Here is a 16,813-nt window from a genome sequence, read left to right as displayed (position 1 = left end):
TTAGGACTTCCTTTCTCTGGGTTTATTTTTATATATTAATATAAATGTTTGATTCTTTTTTTGTGCACAAGCTTAGTGAATAAAACTGATTATAAAGCTGCTTCTCTGACTTTTGGCAATTCCTTCAGTCATCAAGCTGCTTTTTCCATGAGGATTTATCTGCTTTATGTATAAAAACTGAAGACAAACAATTACACCACCTCTCAAAGTCAAGACAATAAAATATCAGACACTATGGAGTCATTTAGTTTTGCTCTTTATTCCTTTCATTAAAAAAATTTAAAAATCATGGAGTTGAAGATAACATTAAAACTGAATTAAAAAATCTGTATAAAATAGCATTTAATAAAAACAAAGTCTTTAAAAATAAAACGGGCTTTTACACTTGACGTTGGCTCAGCTTTTTAAAACTATGTTCAGTTTTTGTCAGATGAAGCACTTCCTGTTCAGGTTGATCATCAGAAGGTTGTTGGAGAAACAGTGGATGAATTGATGTTTTCGTAATCCCTGAAATTAAAAACACAGAAACAGATTAGAGTTGTGTTCAGATCAGAGACTTAATAGGAAACAACACTACTCTGCAACAATAAAACGGTAAACACAACAAATGGATGAATGGAAAATGTCTCCATAGCAAAAGACAAATTTGTATTATTACCATTATTGTAATAATTTATGTTGAATGCAAGAAGCAGCGTCTGCAGCCTCTGCCCAGCCTTGGAACACAACAACATACCAGTGAATACATGTCATGTCAAAGGGGCAAAAAGTACTTTGATTTGTTTCAAAACTTGGATCCTGCATCATTTACAACAAGCAGTCAGGCTTTTTATCACATTAATCCTCTTAAAACCACTAAAAATGTATTTATAGATAACAGGGAGCAAAACATCTGTAAAGATAATCAAAATAAACCTATTAAAAGATGATCATGGCTTTATGAATGGTGTCAGTATCTATGGCTATCCATGGTCACAATCTGGATTTAGGTGAAATATTTGGTTCTTTTTTTCCTCGCAGTATATTAGGGGCAACAAGACAGAAAAAAATGAGTAAATTTGCTAAATAAAAAATAAAAAGAATAAAAAAGAATTTTTAGGATTAATTTCAGAATTTTTCTAGAAAAATAAACATGAACTAATTCTGAGATTTTTTTTATTAATCTCAAACTTTTCATGAAAAACATTTAATTGTCTACATTTGAAAATTTTAAAAATTAATCAAACACCTCAGTTTGAGTGAAAAAAAATCTTTCTGAGATTAAACCTACAATATTTTGCTCAAAAACACTCCAGAATTTTGAGGTTAATCTCAGTACTCTTCAAAAAATAAGAAAATATCTGAATTCGAAAAGTCAAAATTTGATGGAAAAAATACTTTGAAGAAATTTTGAGAGAAAAAAAATTTGGAATTTGAGAAATTTCAATTTCTGGAAATTTTCTGAACTTCAAAAATTGAAGATTTTAAACTTTTTGAATTTTTTCTTGCTTCTTATAGACTTTTTTTTCAGAACATTCATAAAATTTCTTACTTATGTCTAGCAAATTTTTAACTTTTCAAATTTACATATTTCCATGTTTTTCCAGGAAATTTTAGAGAGTAATCTCAATTTTTTGAATTTTTTGTGGAAATGTACTTGTTTTCTTCTATCTACAATGCCATCGTATGATTCTAACCATCTGGACCCAGACCAGTTGTGATCCATCCATCCATAACTTCCTTAAAATCCACAGATTGAGCTCCTTTAAACTCAGAAAATGCCATTTGGGCTCTCAGTTTATGTCTGATGGTTTAATGAAGCTTTGAAATATCTACACTAACACCTAAACTGCATATCTCCATGACAACCACCGCTGGACTTACAAACATTTCCGTGTTCAGGTTTGCTGCAGAAGAATAAAACAAAAATAAAAAGTTCTTACTGGTTAAGTTTGCTGAGAAACTCTGGGAACCAATTGGCGTCTGAACTGATGCAAACCTTGGAGCCGTTTTTCCTGATGACGCTGCAGAGAAAGAAAGAAAAAACAAAACGACTTTGAAAACACAAACTGAACTCTGCAAGTGACAATAAATCACCGATTGACAGAAAGAAAAGGACATTTTGCCAAAAAGCTCAGAAATTTTTATTTTAACCTAAAAAAAATTCTATAAACAACTTGGACATTTGTAATTTTGAAAAGTCAAAAATATGAAACTTTTTAAAATTTTCTGGAAAAATCTCAAAAATTTTCTACAAAAAAAGAACTTTGAAATTTCTGTTTATAAGGTATAAAATTTTATTTAAAAAAATAGAAATTTTTAAATGAATCTCAGAAATTTTATGGGAAAAAAGAGAAAAATTCGGGGTTTCTTTTGTTGAAAATTTTTGACTCTTAAAACTGACCTTTTTTTCTAGAAAATTCCTGAGATTAATCTCTCTGTTAATCTCAGAATTGTGTTCTGTTTTTCTTGAAAAATGTCTAGAACTTTTTTGTGAACATCTTTTTCAAAAACATTTTATAAAAATTCTAGGATAAATTGGAAGTCAAAACATTTTCAACTTTTAATAAATTTTCTGTTTGAAAAGTCAAGTATTTTTCTAGAAAATTTATGAGATAAATGTCAAAATTAGTTGGGTTCTTTTGTTGGTTTTTTTACTTTTAAAAGCTTTTTCCAGAAGATTTCTGAGGTTATTCTAAAAATGTCTGAGATTTTTCTTGTTTCTGTGTGAAATGACAGTGAAACGTCGTCGTATTGGTCCTTTGTTGAAGCTGCAGATGGAAACATCTCCAGCTGAGGTTACTCACACTCTTTCTGAACGGCGGCACCGTCCTGATGGAGGCGTCACTTCCACCTTGGCCACGGTTCTTAGAGCGACACGTTGAGAGGTCGTTTTTATGCAGCGGCATCCCAACTTGGAAGCTGCAGAAAAATTCACATTTTTAAATGTTCATTTTTAAGTGCATCTGTTTCTTCTTAAAGCTGACAGATTAAAAATGTAAAAATGTGATTTTTATGAGATGTTTCCTCTCCACTTTGGAGTTCAGTGAAGTCTGCTCTGTATTTACATGTTTTCTAATGCCAAAAGAAGCAGGAGCACAACAGAAAGTACAGAATAAACCTTAAATATCTGAATAAATAAAAGTCAGAGAGGATTTGCTCACCATGCAGCTCAGGGATGCAGCAGCAGAGAGTCAGAGCAACCAGGAGGATCACAGCTTTGTTCATCTTCAGAGTTTTTTTAGCTTTCAGCCCTGGTCAGGATGTGGGGACGATGTGTGAATGAATGAAGTCGAGTCTGGCTTTTTAAAGCTGCAAATAAGGAAGTAAGGACGCCTTCTTCCCGTCTGAACATTGAAAAAAAAAAAAAGAAATCAAATGTTGAACGAACTTGTTGCATCTGGAGGTTTTCTGGGGTTTTTGCTGACTTAACTGAAGTTGGGCGTCATTCGGAGTATTTTCATGATTACCACAGCAGATATTTTTACAAATAATCTGCTGGAATTAATTTTCTGCTGTCCACATATAAATAAATATAGAAACTTTAAAAGAAGAGAACTGGTAACAGATTAGAAAACATGCAGTTTTTATATTCAGTCATATTCTATAAATTAGAATATGCGTTCATATGGGGCTAATTTGTCAGATTAAATGTACTTTTTGAAAATTGACAACCTTTAAGCAGGTATTACTTTCAACTACTTTTAAATATTCTAAGTGGAAAATCATCATAATTAACATAAATACTTTTTCTCAGTGTGTATTTAATCTATATAATATGACAAAGTCCTTGAAATAAATGGACTTTTCAATAATACTGTAATTTATTGAATGGGTTTCAAAGTTAGGAAGAACTGTGTATTTTTATACTAAAAAAATGCAACATTTCACATAAAGTGAAAAAAACTACAAAGGCATTACCACAAAAAGGTTGTATTAAGAGACGTTTTATAAAGATAATGTTTTACAACATTGGTTATATTTATCCATAAATCAGACATTATTTATTTGATCCCTTCTAAAGTCTCACATTCTGTCCCCAATTAGTGTGAAAATTGTTATTCTTTAAATTTGAATAATTAGTAAATAGATTTTAGTTTGACTAATAAAAAATATTATTAGATAAGTTAAGTTCCTCTTGTTTTTATATTATTTCTATTTCAAATGAACATTAAGTATGGCTGGGTTAAATAATTCGTAATCTTGTGCCATGTAACGAAGCGTCACGTAACGTAGCGTAGCGTAAAGTAACCTAATGTAACATTAGGCAACTTATAAATAACGTAATATTAAATAAGATAACGTCATGTAACAAAACATTACATTATTAAATATAATGTAACATAACAGCGTCGTATAACTAGACAAGGTAACATTACGTAGCGTAACTTTATATAGCATAACATTACATAGCATAAAATTACATAGCGTGAGATTACGCAGCGTACTATTACGTAGCGTGAGATGACGTTGCATAACATTACATAGCGAAACATTAACGTAGCGTAACAATACATGTAACGTCACGTACCATGGCGTCACTTGACTTTACGTAACACAACTCTCAACAAGCGTTAGCAAACATAATGTAGCACACCACAACGTCATGTAGCGAGACATAAAGTAGCAGTACTTAGCGTAGCATAACGCTAAGTATGCTACGATACCATGGCGTACCATAGCGTGACATTAGTAACATTAGGTAACAGAAAATTACATAATGTAACACAACGTAGCATAGCACAGCATCGTGTAGATAACCAAGGTTTAAAAAATGACATAACGTAACATTAGATAACGTTACCTAAAGCAACATCAAGTAACATTATAAAACATAACACAACAAGCATAACTAAATATAGGGTAACAATTTTATGAACAGTCTTAAATGATGACAAATGGCAATATCTAAAATAAGATGCACAAAACACATTTTAGATTATATAAAAAAACAGTAGTTTATGTCTCACAATGGGTTAAAGGCCAAGGAGGAAAAATAGTTAGACCACAAAGTCTGTTTTCTAAACAGAATGAATCTTTTTCAGCAGCTTAAACTACAAAACGTCTAGATTTTGGAGAAGTGTTAGTCTTTAATCTCTGTGTGGATCAGTGAAGCTTGACCACCCAAGATCCTGTCAAAGGTTCACTGAGTTTCCTTCCTTGAGCCCCATTTGTTACAACTTGGCCATTAGAAAAACAGCTGCAGTGAGGACCCAGTTTATGAAAAAAGGATAAATAATAACCAAGTTTACATTATCATGAGTAAAACTGAGCAATTAAACTACAAGAGAAGAGTTTTTCTACTTAATTTCTATGATCTTATGTATACTCTACCATATATTGCAAAACAAGCTAATTGACAAAATAGTTTTCAAACTTATGCACATTTTCACCAAACTAATCTGGAGTTCAAGATTTGGACAGATGGTTTCTTCATTCAGAAAATAAGCAAAATACAGGTCAGTAAACTGCACATACAGCAGAAGCGATTTAAATTTGGTGTATCACCAAAATAGTAAAATTACACCAGTTTGGGTTGAACCTGGGCTGGATGCAGTTAGAATCAGGAATCAGTAACAGGAAATACTTCTCAGATGTTACTACATCGTACCAGGAATCAGACTTCTGTATTTGCCTTTTGGGTCCCAGCCACTTCCTTTTCTGGTAAATAGATAATTAAGAGTGAAAGTAATCCCCCTGTTGAATAATGGTTGACTTCCCACACAGGAAAACAAGATATTCTTAACTAAAAATGAGCTCTGATGGTTATGCACCAATAATTACCAAAGTTATGACATAAAATTTCTCTGGATTATGGAGAGACAGAGCAGACCAAGCTTAATAAGGATATCAATATTCCACTAATGTTTAAAAAACACAATTTCACAGTCCTGGTATTCCACAAAATAAGAAAATAAATTAAAAACACACATGAAAGTGTTTCATGTGTGCTTTTAATAAGTCATTAAAAACATGCCACGGAACGCATACAGGTCACATTTACCTGCAGTGTGAACTGCCCCGGCAAAAAAATCGGAATTGCCAAAAAATCGGAATTGGGTCACTTCAGGTTGCAGTGTGAACGCACCCAAGACGACCAAAAATTTTAGGTCAATCCTCCAAATCCCTGAATTCGGGCGTTCTCGTCAGGTTTAACGTTTGTGAAGCTCAGTTAGCCCAACCGTTACCTTCCAACAAAAACAGCAGCTAGTATGAAATGTAGCAAACTCAAACCACTAAACGGAAGTGGTCCTGACCACTAGAGGCAGTGTTGAGTAGGCAATATTACCTCCATATGCTGGGGTTCGTAACGCCAAAATATCTTTTTATAATAAGCTTTTACAACCATGTAGTAGCACCTAAATCAGCTTTTGTTGAATCTATTAAATTCAACTAAATGTAGCAAAAGAAACTGACTTAAAGTCTGATCTTATAACTGAGAATAAATTTGTTCATTCAATCCAAAAAGATTTTGAAAACGAGAAGCAAATGTGTTTGTATTCATTCAAAAGATAAAAAACAACTTTATTTTTTACAAAAAACAAAAAACTTGGACAACTTTATTTGGTTGATTTTAGTATTTACTTATGGTTTTTCCTGGGCTGTGAGTATTTTGACTCGACAATTTCGGCCCACGTGACAAGAAGTTGGGACACCCTTCATCTCAAAAATAGAAAAAAGGTTTCAAGCACATTTTAGAGGCAATTCTGAGGAAAGAGTTCAGTTCTGACCTTTTTCGCACAATTTAGAAACTATAAATGTGACATTTTTGCCAACATTAAGACGCGTTGAAGGACTAAATGCATCAAAAACCAAAGTATCCGAAACTTGTTTAGCTTCACCTACGCTGTAAATGTTTTTTCTCTGATGACTAAATGCTGAAAGTAAAATCATTCCAGAAGAGATTTGCAATTTCATGGGTGCCAGTAATAACACAGTTTTTTTTTACTGAGTCATTCACACCTAAATGCTTCTGCATGTAAGTGACTTCACACTTTACTTTAAAGAAACCAGAAAAAAAAATTTAAGCAAAAAATGTGTGAAATTTGACAAAAAGCGATGTGGCACAACCTGATGCAGTGCGTCAATGTGGCGAGAAAAGGAAATACTGGTAATCTCATCAAAGAAATCTAATAATACAAAGGAAAATTAGTGCAAACAGGAAAGGAGGAAAGTGTTTTTTTCTTCTGTATAACTGAAGCTGACTCATCCGATACTAATAATGTTAATTTTGAAACAATTGCTGACTTAGACACTTTGGCATATGCTCAAGATGCAAGAGCGCAGTGAAACCGCTTCATGTCAACGTGGTGTTAAACCAGAAAAGGGGTATTTTTCAAGCAGGAAGAAACAGGAAAATTTAAGGTTTCTGGTGAAACAAAACATGAAACATTTTAATCATCTTAAACCATCCATCAGAATTTAGATCAGATTTTTCTATCCCACATGCAGTGTGTTTTATCCTTCTGGGTTAAATTACATGAACCTTATAGGGTTTAGCAACCAGCAAACTACTCTGTTGCTGTAGTTTATCAACAAAAAATAATCAGCAGAAAGACAGATTCTTGTTTACACTGAAAAACAAACATGTTTTGTATTCTCCAGACTGATGTTTGTTTTGAAATATAATACATTTTAGAACAAAATGGTCCTTTATTTGTCCCTCACTTGTAAAGTGTGTTTGTATCAACAGCACATTGACTTTTAAAATCATGATAATGATAAGCAGTTATCATTTCTATAAAGGATATCAGAATAGAAACTATTCCTTATTGTCCCAGTGGGGAAATTTACCAGCACTGCAAAAACACAAAATCCTACCAAGTATTTTTGTTCCAGGTTCTACAGTAAATATCTTAGTACGCTTGAAATAAGACTAAGTTAAATTCAACTTTTCAGCATGATAAGTTTGTTTTCAGTCAATAATTATTGATTATTGATGGACAGTAATACTTACATTGGCAGATTTTTTTCACTTAAAACTGGATGAATATAAGTCAGATAATCTGCCAATTGAGCTAGAACTTTTTCATAAATATTAGGGAAATATTGACCTAACACAGGCTCTTATGTTGCTGAAAATTTACTTTTAAGTTTGTTTTCTCTTATTTTAAGTGTACTAAGAATTTTTGCACTACATCTTCCTAGCTTGTGTTTTTTGCAGTGTAGGAAGTGATTCTGCTCCAAACAGGGATCAGGAGGAATGGGTGGCTGATGTATTTTAGTTTAAAACCTGAGGAGAATAAATAGCCAAAACAAATCTTACAGTTTCAAAGAACAGCTGCAGACTTAGACATATTAGTGCCATTAGAACAAAAAACTTTTTCATTATTAAAGATTAGATTTTAAAACCGTTTTCAGTGGTGCAATCCTTCCTACTTTGCTCAGAATGGAAACCAAACCAACATAAGCAGGCCTGTCTGAAACCTTCTCTGTGGTTTAATGTCAAATACAAAGAATCCACTTTGTTTCGTTTCTCTTGCGCTTCAGCATAAGAAACTTTTAACTTTCTTCTGTTTCCTGTAGAGTGAGTCCAAACACTTCCTCACATGCAGGGCAGCTTCTGCCAAACGAGCCAACTCTGCAGTTTGCCTCTGCCACTTTTAGCGAGTGAAAGCCGTCTGCTCGCCAACTTCTGAATTTCAGTTTCCCGACTTTCAGCATCAGATAAAGTTTGCAAGCTAAGTTTACACTAAGCAGGTCTGCTTATCTCAGCGAATCTGAGACCTGCCGAGCGCCACCGATCCATCCTTTATAGACTCAGATGAAGCGTTTTTACGGGTTTCAGTTGCAGCAAGTGGAGATTTGCAGATTTAGGCGTTAGGTTCACTTTCACTGCCGAGTGTTTTACTGTATCTGCATTACATTCTGCACAAATGCGACTAAACATTGATTTTAACACATTTGCTTAAACTGTCGTCATATCACTATGATGCAATGTTTTTTGCTTGATTGCTGCTTTATGCCTTATTGCTGAAATGTTTTATAGAAATAGGTTTATCTTACCATGAATGCACTACAAAAACAGAATCTTACAGAATAGTTTTGGTCTAATTTCTAATACAAACGTCTTAGTAAACTTGAAATAAGACAAAATTAACCTACAAGTAACTTTTCAGCAAGATAATATCTTTTTTCTTTAAAGAAAAAAGTCAATTGATTTTAAAAGTACTAGTTTCATTAAGACTATTTTACTTATTGCATGGGAAAACGTGTTATAAATTAAACAACCTGCAAGTGGGACAAGTACTTTGTCATCAATATTAAGGAATTATTTACTTACAAAAAGCGCCCACTTCTTTCTGTAAAGTTACTTCTAAGTTAGTTTTGTCTTATTTCAGGTGTACTAAGATATTTGCACCAGAAACAAGAAAAAAATGCTTGGTAATATTTTGTTTTTGCAGTGTATGCAAACTGTTTACCACCTTGGATGTTTTAATCTTTTCATTGGTTTTTCAAATCAATCATTTAATCAACAAAATGTGACTTTTTTGACAAAAAAATATTTTAAGAAACTTTAAATGGGGCATAAAATGCAAAATTCCCATTTTGAACATTTTTATTCTTCCATTTTTGTCTCAACTGCTTTTAAAAACACCCCAAGCATTAAAAGCATACCCTTTCTGTCAGTTTTTAGCAATAATTTAACGTATTTTGCTGTTTCTAAAACCTCCGGAATGTAATGTCACAAATCAGAAGGCACTGCGGCGTTACCTAGCAACCCCAGTGGAATTCCACTCGTCACCTAGCAACCCAACCAGAGCACCAGCCGATGGACAAGACAAATGATTTTGTTGATTTTTCATCCAGAAACCACTCGTCGCTGTCTTGTTCTAAGTTATTTTTCCATGTTAGAGGTGAAATAATCTGCCAGTAGAGCTAGTACTTTTAAAAAAAATCAATATTGAAAGAAATTATTGACTTTAAACAAGCTCTTACATGTAGCTAAAACTACATGTAGCTAAAACCAGCTATTAGCTAGCTTTGTCTTATTTTAAGTGTAATAAGATATTTGCAGTAGAAACTAGACCAAAAACAGTTGGTAAGATTTTGCTTTTGCAGTGTAATAATGCAAACAGATGAGCTGATTTTCTCTTTTAATAATGAGGGCTAAAATACAGAGGCAAAGCAAATCTTTTTTTCAATACATTAAGGTTTTAAAATAAGGATCCTTCATGTGTACTAAAAGCCATTAAATATCTTTAATTTATTGCAGATTTTTCTCATTTTTAGCTATTTTCAAATGCAATTTCTTCTATATTTGAAATCAAAAACACAACACCCAAAGATAAAAACTTAAAATACACTGAGAAACACCCGTTTAAGTGGGAAAATCCTTATTCCGTCATGGGTTTTCCCTCCTTGCTCTATGGATTTAATTTAGTTTCTGTGCTTTTACAGTTACTGCCGCTTTTCAGCTTCCACATGGAAACAAATCCTCCGTTTGCAATTTATTCTGGAGGAAAGTTTGCACTGCAGTTTGACGGGTTCCCCGAAACGTCACACATCTGTCAAAGCTCAGCCTAACTGTAAGTTACAGAAACTTTCTGAACATTAAGGTCAAAATATCTGAAGCTGTCATCACCTTAAGGTGTTAGCCACAAGATCTGCTCTGATCAGCAGATGAGACGCAGAGAGAGAAATCGCTAACAGTGCCTGGCAGAAATACTTCATATCCTGTGATTTTGTCACAACCACAAACATCGAGGTATTAAATTTGGATTTCATGTCATAAACATAAACCTGAAGAATAAATTAAACATTCTTTTTGTTTTTTCACTAATAAAAATGTCTTCTTTTCCCCTGAGATAATATTATTTGATGTTAGCGTCTCGTTGGCGTGGATGGAATCAAATGTGGGGTTCCTCCAGGCTCAATCCTTGGACTCCTCCAATTCAATATCTTTATTACAGCAAGAAATAAGATTATCTATAATAGCTATGCAGATGATACACAGCTCTTCATGACGATGTCACCAGGTGCCTCTGAACCCGTCCAATCACTGGATAGTTAATTAGAACAGATAAAATGTGGATGTGCTGCAAAATTTCCAGCTGAGCAGAAACTTTGCATATTACATTTGGACCTAAAGAGAAACATAGTGTTAGCGCCCAGATTCAGTTATTACAGTTAGAAACTAGAAATCAGGCCCAAAATCTGGGTGTGAACCTTCAGTCACATACAGACGGTTACAAAGTCGGCCTTCTGTCACCTGAACAACATCTCCAGGATTAAAGGACTAATGTCCCATCTAGATGTAGACAAACTCATCCATGCATTTATCAGCTCCGTCTTTTGGTGTCACCACCATACATTAAAGATCTGTTGTCATAGCAACCTCAGGTCTTCTGGTTCTGCTCTGCATCGCCAGAACCAGAACTAAACAGAGAAGCTGCATTCAGCTTCTATGCATCACAAATCTGGAACAAACGTCCAGAAAACTGCAAAACAGCCGAAACACAGTTTCTTAAAATCTAGACTTCTTACCGTTATAACCTGACCATCGATCAACACATTTGATAAGTATTGATGATTTTAGTGACGGATTAACTGGTTTTACTGTCTGATGTAAAACACTTTGAACTGGCGTGTTGCTGAAACACAAACTTCCGATTCGATGAATCTGTGTTGGTCTGTCACATGAAGTCCTTATGAAAAAGTTCAAATCTTCCTGAACTCGCATTAAATCAGGTAAATCTGCAACCTGCCGAGTTTCTCTGCCTGAAAAAACAAAGATTCAGGAGTTTAAAGAGTTCTTGTATTCATAGAAGTCCTCTTCACTTCAAGTTCTCAGAACAGTGAGACTGAATCTGCAAACGTTAAACAGAAGTGGAGTTAAAATGGTTTGTTTTCATGCATAAGCAACTTAAACTGGAAGCAGATTGATGCAATTGTTGCTGAACTCTTACGTAAATACACATTCAGGCGTGTTTGCCCCATTAAATAAATATTTGTCAGGTGATTATTGGAGAAAATAAAAGACATTTAGTGAGTCTGGAGCAATAAAAGCAGCATTTAGGTCAATGTATTTGGAACTGAAAAAGGTGTGGGTATTTAAAGATGCATAGTTTGTATTTTAAGATGACAATTAGTTTTTAGGATTTTTTTGTTTTTAATTTCTTTAAAAAAAAAGACTAGCATATTTTATGTCTGCTTTTAATCTTGCTTCAAATACAAAACTGCACGCTGTACTCAGATTGTTACCATTTTATCATCTTATTTAGCTCTACTACTATGACATACGTCAATATATATACTGCTCAAAAAAATAAAGGGAACACTTAACACAATATAACTCCAAGTAAATCAAACTTCTGTGAAATCAAACTGTCCACTTAGGAAGCAACACTGATTGACCCGACGAGGGTCACCGTTGTCAATCCGTGCTGCTTCCTAAGTGGACAGTTTGATTTCACAGAAGTTTGATTTACTTGGAGTTAAATTGTGTTGTTTAAGTGTTCCCTTTATTTTTTTGAGCAGTGTACTTAGTTTTGATGCTTTTGATCATTTCTCCATTGGGGATTGTAATGAAGAGAGCTTCATTACTGGGTCTACTTTTACTTAAATCACTGTATAGCACTTTAAATGCACTTTATGAACAAGCACTTTATTTAGCACTGCACTTTAAGCAGAGATTTGCACATAAATAGCAATTTGCACACGAAGTTTTAATGGTATTTATTGAGTATTTTTAGCAATTAGCATGTAGCCTTTTGTTCTGGGCTCTGCACAGCTGCTCGTCATTGGAGAGTGAGCTGGTTGCCTGTGGAGGGAGGATAATTGTTACTCAGAGCAATGAGCTACTGGTGGGTAAAACTGAACAAATGTGTGTGCATAATCCGTAAAGTGTGGAGTGCTGATATTGAGTGACTCACCTGTCTTTTCTGTGTCCTCTCCAGGGTGTTTGGGCAAATACTACCCCGGGGGTCCAGACACCATTTATAGGTTCTGGGAGAGGCCATTGAAAAGTGTGGGGAGATAATCGTTTATGGGTTTTTGTGGTGTTTCATTTGGTGTAGGATAAAATATGAAATATTTATAAAAAGTAAATTTAAATGTTTATATTTATTAAAGTGTATTTTATTTAAATAGGTGGAGATTTGTTAAGGGAGATCCCACTGTGAAGTGGTTGAGTCCAACACAGCTGAGACTATTTAAGCCTTTAGTTTTCACCTGTGAAATAATAATTATTGTCTGTGTATTGATGCTGTGAGGAGAATAAACCCACTGCTGTTACCACCTGACTCTGCCTCCTGAAATCTTCATCATCGTAAAATCCAACCGCAAAACGGCCGCCTTGTTACAGGGATTTTCATTAAAAAAATCCTCAAACAGCAACATCATTAGTGCATCTAATCAACTTAATAATAAACTACATTTATTTCATCTTTATAAAAGTTTAAGGCAACCAACCATATTATTCTGTGTATGTTCAGCTTTTTTCTAAACAAAAACATGACTACAGATCAAATGTTAAAATTTATGATGGATTTTTTACCCATTTCACACAAAACTTAACCTTGTGTATAGCGCCCTCTGCTGGTGGTTGGTTAGAACACAAAATATTAGGTTTTTATTTAGTTTTATTGTTAGAAATTTCTTAGAGGAGGATTAGGGCACTGGAAAAAAATAATTACGACTTTTCTTCAGAATTTTAACTTTATGCTCACAATTTATTTTTTCACATTACTCTGATTTTATTTCTCCAAAGTCAAAATTCTGAGAAATAAAAGTCAGAATTTTTTTATTTTCAGCGGCTCTAATCCTCTTCCATAGTTTCCGAGTCACATCTGCAGATTTTTTAAATAAAAAAACTAAACTATTTTTTCATTTTGTTAATCGTGTGATTTAAAAAAAATCCCTTTCAAATATTACAGCAAACAACAAATCAGTCAGATTCCAAGAAAAACAATCAGACATGAATTCAGATTAGCATTTTTATTGTTTATATGTCATTTCTGCGCAAATATATGTTGGAGAAAAAAAAAATAAAAAGGAAAATAAAAAAAAAACTACATGGAAACTGGAAGTTCAGTTCCAACTGTGTTGTCTATAAAATTTAAGTCAAACTAAATTAGATATAATAAAATCCTTTGTTAGAATCACTGAACTGAAAAACAAAAGCTCAGGGAGGCGAGGTGTGTGCATAGCTTATAACAACCTCCAGAGAAACCAAACTAAAATATTTAAATAGATGCTTCGAAAGAAAATAAAACGAGGCGGTGATGTAAACCCAAAGAGACTAAACTTTCAGTGGTTCATCCCCAAAACGTGAGAAAAACTAACGGTGCGATTCTTAGCATGCAGCTGCGACGCGACTCTGGACAGACGAGCTGCACTGGAGTGAGGAAGAAACTGAACGGGTCAGATGACAAGGATTAAAACCCATCTTTTCTCTGGAATAGAAGATTTAACAGCTTTAAAAATGACTTAGGAGTCATTTTTAAATTCTAACGATCAGAAGAAGAGAAGAAAACATGACAAACCTTCGTTTTAGAAAAGATGGCGGCATCGTTTTGTTTTACGAGTATTTGAACAAACATTTTCTCACTTTGAACCGTTACGAGTGTGAGCTTTAAGGAAAACTGTAGGGGCTTTTAACTATAAGAAAAAGTGGGTTTTAATCCTCAAAACAAACTAAAAGTTAACATTTGTAACCATTTTCAGATAATTTGCAGGAAAAGAGGCGAGCAACCCGAACCCAGCCAGCTGGTCCCGAGAGCGATCACTTCCTTTCTGTTCGGAGCCTTCAGTGACACATTCACTCCGTCTTTCCTGTTTCAGTCACGTTTGTTCACGGTAAATCCACGTAAACGTCACAGTAAACACGCCGTCGCCCCACCAGGGGGCAGCAAAGAGCTGAACAGAAACTTCTCCAGGCGAGACGTTTCTCTTCAGCTGGCCCCAAAGAAAAGCGGTCCGTCCAGCCGAGCAGAACCGATTTCTTCTGGGCAATTCTTCACGGAAACGAAGCAGCAAGTGGAAAACAAAAAAAACAAGCTGAGTATTTCTCTCCTCACCATCGTAAGCACAAATCCTACGGCTGCTCTCATGATGCTTTCGGCTCATTAGAGAGAAAACTTGAAGGCACAGATTCCCCTGATCGACAGGGAGGAAAACATCACTGTTTATCCTAAACTTTTAGTTTCACTTTTAGTGTTGGAAGTGGGAGTTTTCGCACTGAATCCAGGTATTTTTGATTCTGTTTCAGTAAAACGCTGCTGATCAGATGTAAATCTGGAACCCAAACCAGCAGGATTACAGATTAGCGGCGAGGATTTTAGAGGAACGTCACTGACATTTAGGAGAAACCGAAGACGCTGCCGAGCGTTTGAGGACACAAAGAAGCGGAAATAAATGTAAAGATTCAGATCAGGAGTAGTGATTCAAGCCTTTCCTCATTGATTCAAGTAGGTAATTAGTAGTAGAGCCAATGTAGAGAGTAAAAAGGAGAAACTTTCTGCCAAAAAAAACTAACATTTTCTAATTTTTTTAAAAGAAAATTTATGAGATTGATCTCAAAAGTTTCAATTTATTTTCTAGCAAACGTTCAAGAAATGTTCACGTTTTGTTCAGAAAACCTCTGAGATTAATCTCAAAATTTCAGTTTGAAAAGCTGAATTTTTGCTAGAAAATAGCAAAAATTTTGAGGTTAATCTCAGAAATTTTAATTTCTTTTTAAAACTAAAAGCTTCCAAGCGTTTTCTTAAAAGAAAAATTTGAAAACTGAGTTTCAACTGTCAAAAATTTGCTAGAAAAAGCTCAAATTTTGAGATCTCCAGGTTTCAAAAGTAAAAAATTTTCAATTTATGAATCCAAGAAATGTCCACTTTTCTTTTTTTTCTTTTTTTTAAAAGAAAATTTCAGATTAATCTCAAAACTTCTGAGTTTGAAAAGCTTAATGTTTGCTACAAAATAAATGAAATTTTGAGATCAAACTCAAAAACTTTCTAGGAAAAAAAGGAAGATTTGAGATAAATCTCAAATAAACAAAACTATTTTAATTTAAAAAATATATCAAGCTTTTTTTTCTAAAAAAAAAAAAAAAGGAAATTAATCTAAAAATGTCTTAGTTTTTTTTCTCACTAATTTTTTACTTTTAGAGCTTTTTCTAGAAAAGTTTTGAATTTATTCTAAAAACCTCTGGGTTTTGTGGCAGAAATGTACTCCTGTTTTTCTTTTCTACGGTGGCCCGGATACTCCGCTGAAGGAAACATAGAGGCAACGTTACGGCAGCAAGAAAAGCAACAAGGTTTGCTGACCGAAGCGAGGAGAAAACGCTGGAAAAACGCTGAACTGTCAGTTTGAAATCTGCGGATCAAGCTTTTGTCAGACCTCTGATGTTTTCCCTGATCGGGTCACAGAGCTGCACTCCTGATTTATTAAACACAAAAAATTAGAGAAAGTTTTCCTGTCGACATGTAAAATGTTTTGGTGGCTGTTTTTTTTCCTATTCTGTTAAACAGTCGATTGTTCCTCTCTTGACCTTTTCTGGTATTTACAGTCTTTCAGTTTTAACAACAAGCTGCAGATAAAATGGATGATGTCTGAAACCTCTGAACGTCTTCATTGGAAATCCCTGCAACATATTCACACACAGTGAGGAGCATTTTGTGCATTCCCTTCAACATCACAAAGATACAGCTTTAACAGAGCGCAGGCCAACGCTGCAACGAACTGGACATAAAGTGCAAACGGACGTAGGCTTTCCTCTCATGGCGTCAGACCAGCTGAAGCTCCAGTAAAACCAGTGAGACAGCAGGCGGCCGGTTAGTGACTCTCGATCACCACCGGCTCATAGCCGCCGGCAGAAACCCTGAAGACAAAAACAGAA

At 34.4% G+C, this 16,813-nt stretch overlaps 2 protein-coding genes across 3 annotated transcripts in view; both read right to left on the bottom strand.

Annotated features, from left to right (window-relative positions):
• Window positions 1-240: 240 nt before the first annotated feature.
• On the bottom strand, window positions 241-4,525 carry cxcl13 (chemokine (C-X-C motif) ligand 13). 2 transcript variants are annotated; one of them, XM_081610903.1, is made up of 6 exons: window positions 4,511-4,525; window positions 3,144-3,326; window positions 2,787-2,901; window positions 1,923-2,003; window positions 659-716; window positions 241-507 (listed from the first exon to the last, which is right to left on the bottom strand). In XM_081610903.1, exons 2-5 carry the CDS (start codon window positions 3,205-3,207, stop codon window positions 674-676), a joined length of 303 nt encoding a protein of 100 aa, XP_081467029.1. In that variant the 5' UTR covers window positions 3,208-3,326; window positions 4,511-4,525; the 3' UTR covers window positions 241-507; window positions 659-673. The 2 variants fall into 2 exon arrangements, with proteins under 2 accessions (XP_081467029.1, XP_008416001.1); XM_008417779.3 differs by lacking the exons at window positions 659-716; window positions 4,511-4,525 and having other exon boundaries at window positions 3,144-3,319.
• Window positions 4,526-13,902: 9,377 nt separating this feature from the next.
• eeig1a (estrogen-induced osteoclastogenesis regulator 1a) overlaps window positions 13,903-16,813 on the bottom strand; it is a 28,055-nt gene continuing 25,144 nt past the window's right edge. The window contains exon 12 of the mRNA XM_081610902.1: window positions 13,903-16,795. Coding sequence (XP_081467028.1) covers window positions 16,750-16,795 — 46 coding nt within the window. The 3' untranslated portion in view covers window positions 13,903-16,749. The remainder of the gene's footprint in view (window positions 16,796-16,813) is intronic.

Source organism: Poecilia reticulata, chromosome 9 (assembly GCF_904066995.2).
Source record: "Poecilia reticulata chromosome 9, P_reticulata-male-v2, whole genome shotgun sequence".
Lineage (NCBI taxonomy): Eukaryota > Metazoa > Chordata > Actinopteri > Cyprinodontiformes > Poeciliidae > Poecilia > Poecilia reticulata.
This window is presented reverse-complemented; position numbering and strand designations above follow the sequence as displayed.

Bases quoted from the DNA above. Each gene is read 5' to 3' on its own strand.
- cxcl13 (XM_008417779.3), bottom strand. From the start codon at position 3,207: ATGAACAAAGCTGTGATCCTCCTGGTTGCTCTGACTCTCTGCTGCTGC. The intron at 2,902-3,143 runs GTGAGCAAATCC...ATTTTTCTGCAG, and splicing joins CTGCATCCCTGAGCTGCATG to CTTCCAAGTTGGGATGCCGC. The intron at 508-1,922 runs GTAAGAACTTTT...TTTTAATTTCAG, and splicing joins TTTCTCAGCAAACTTAACCA to GGATTACGAAAACATCAATT.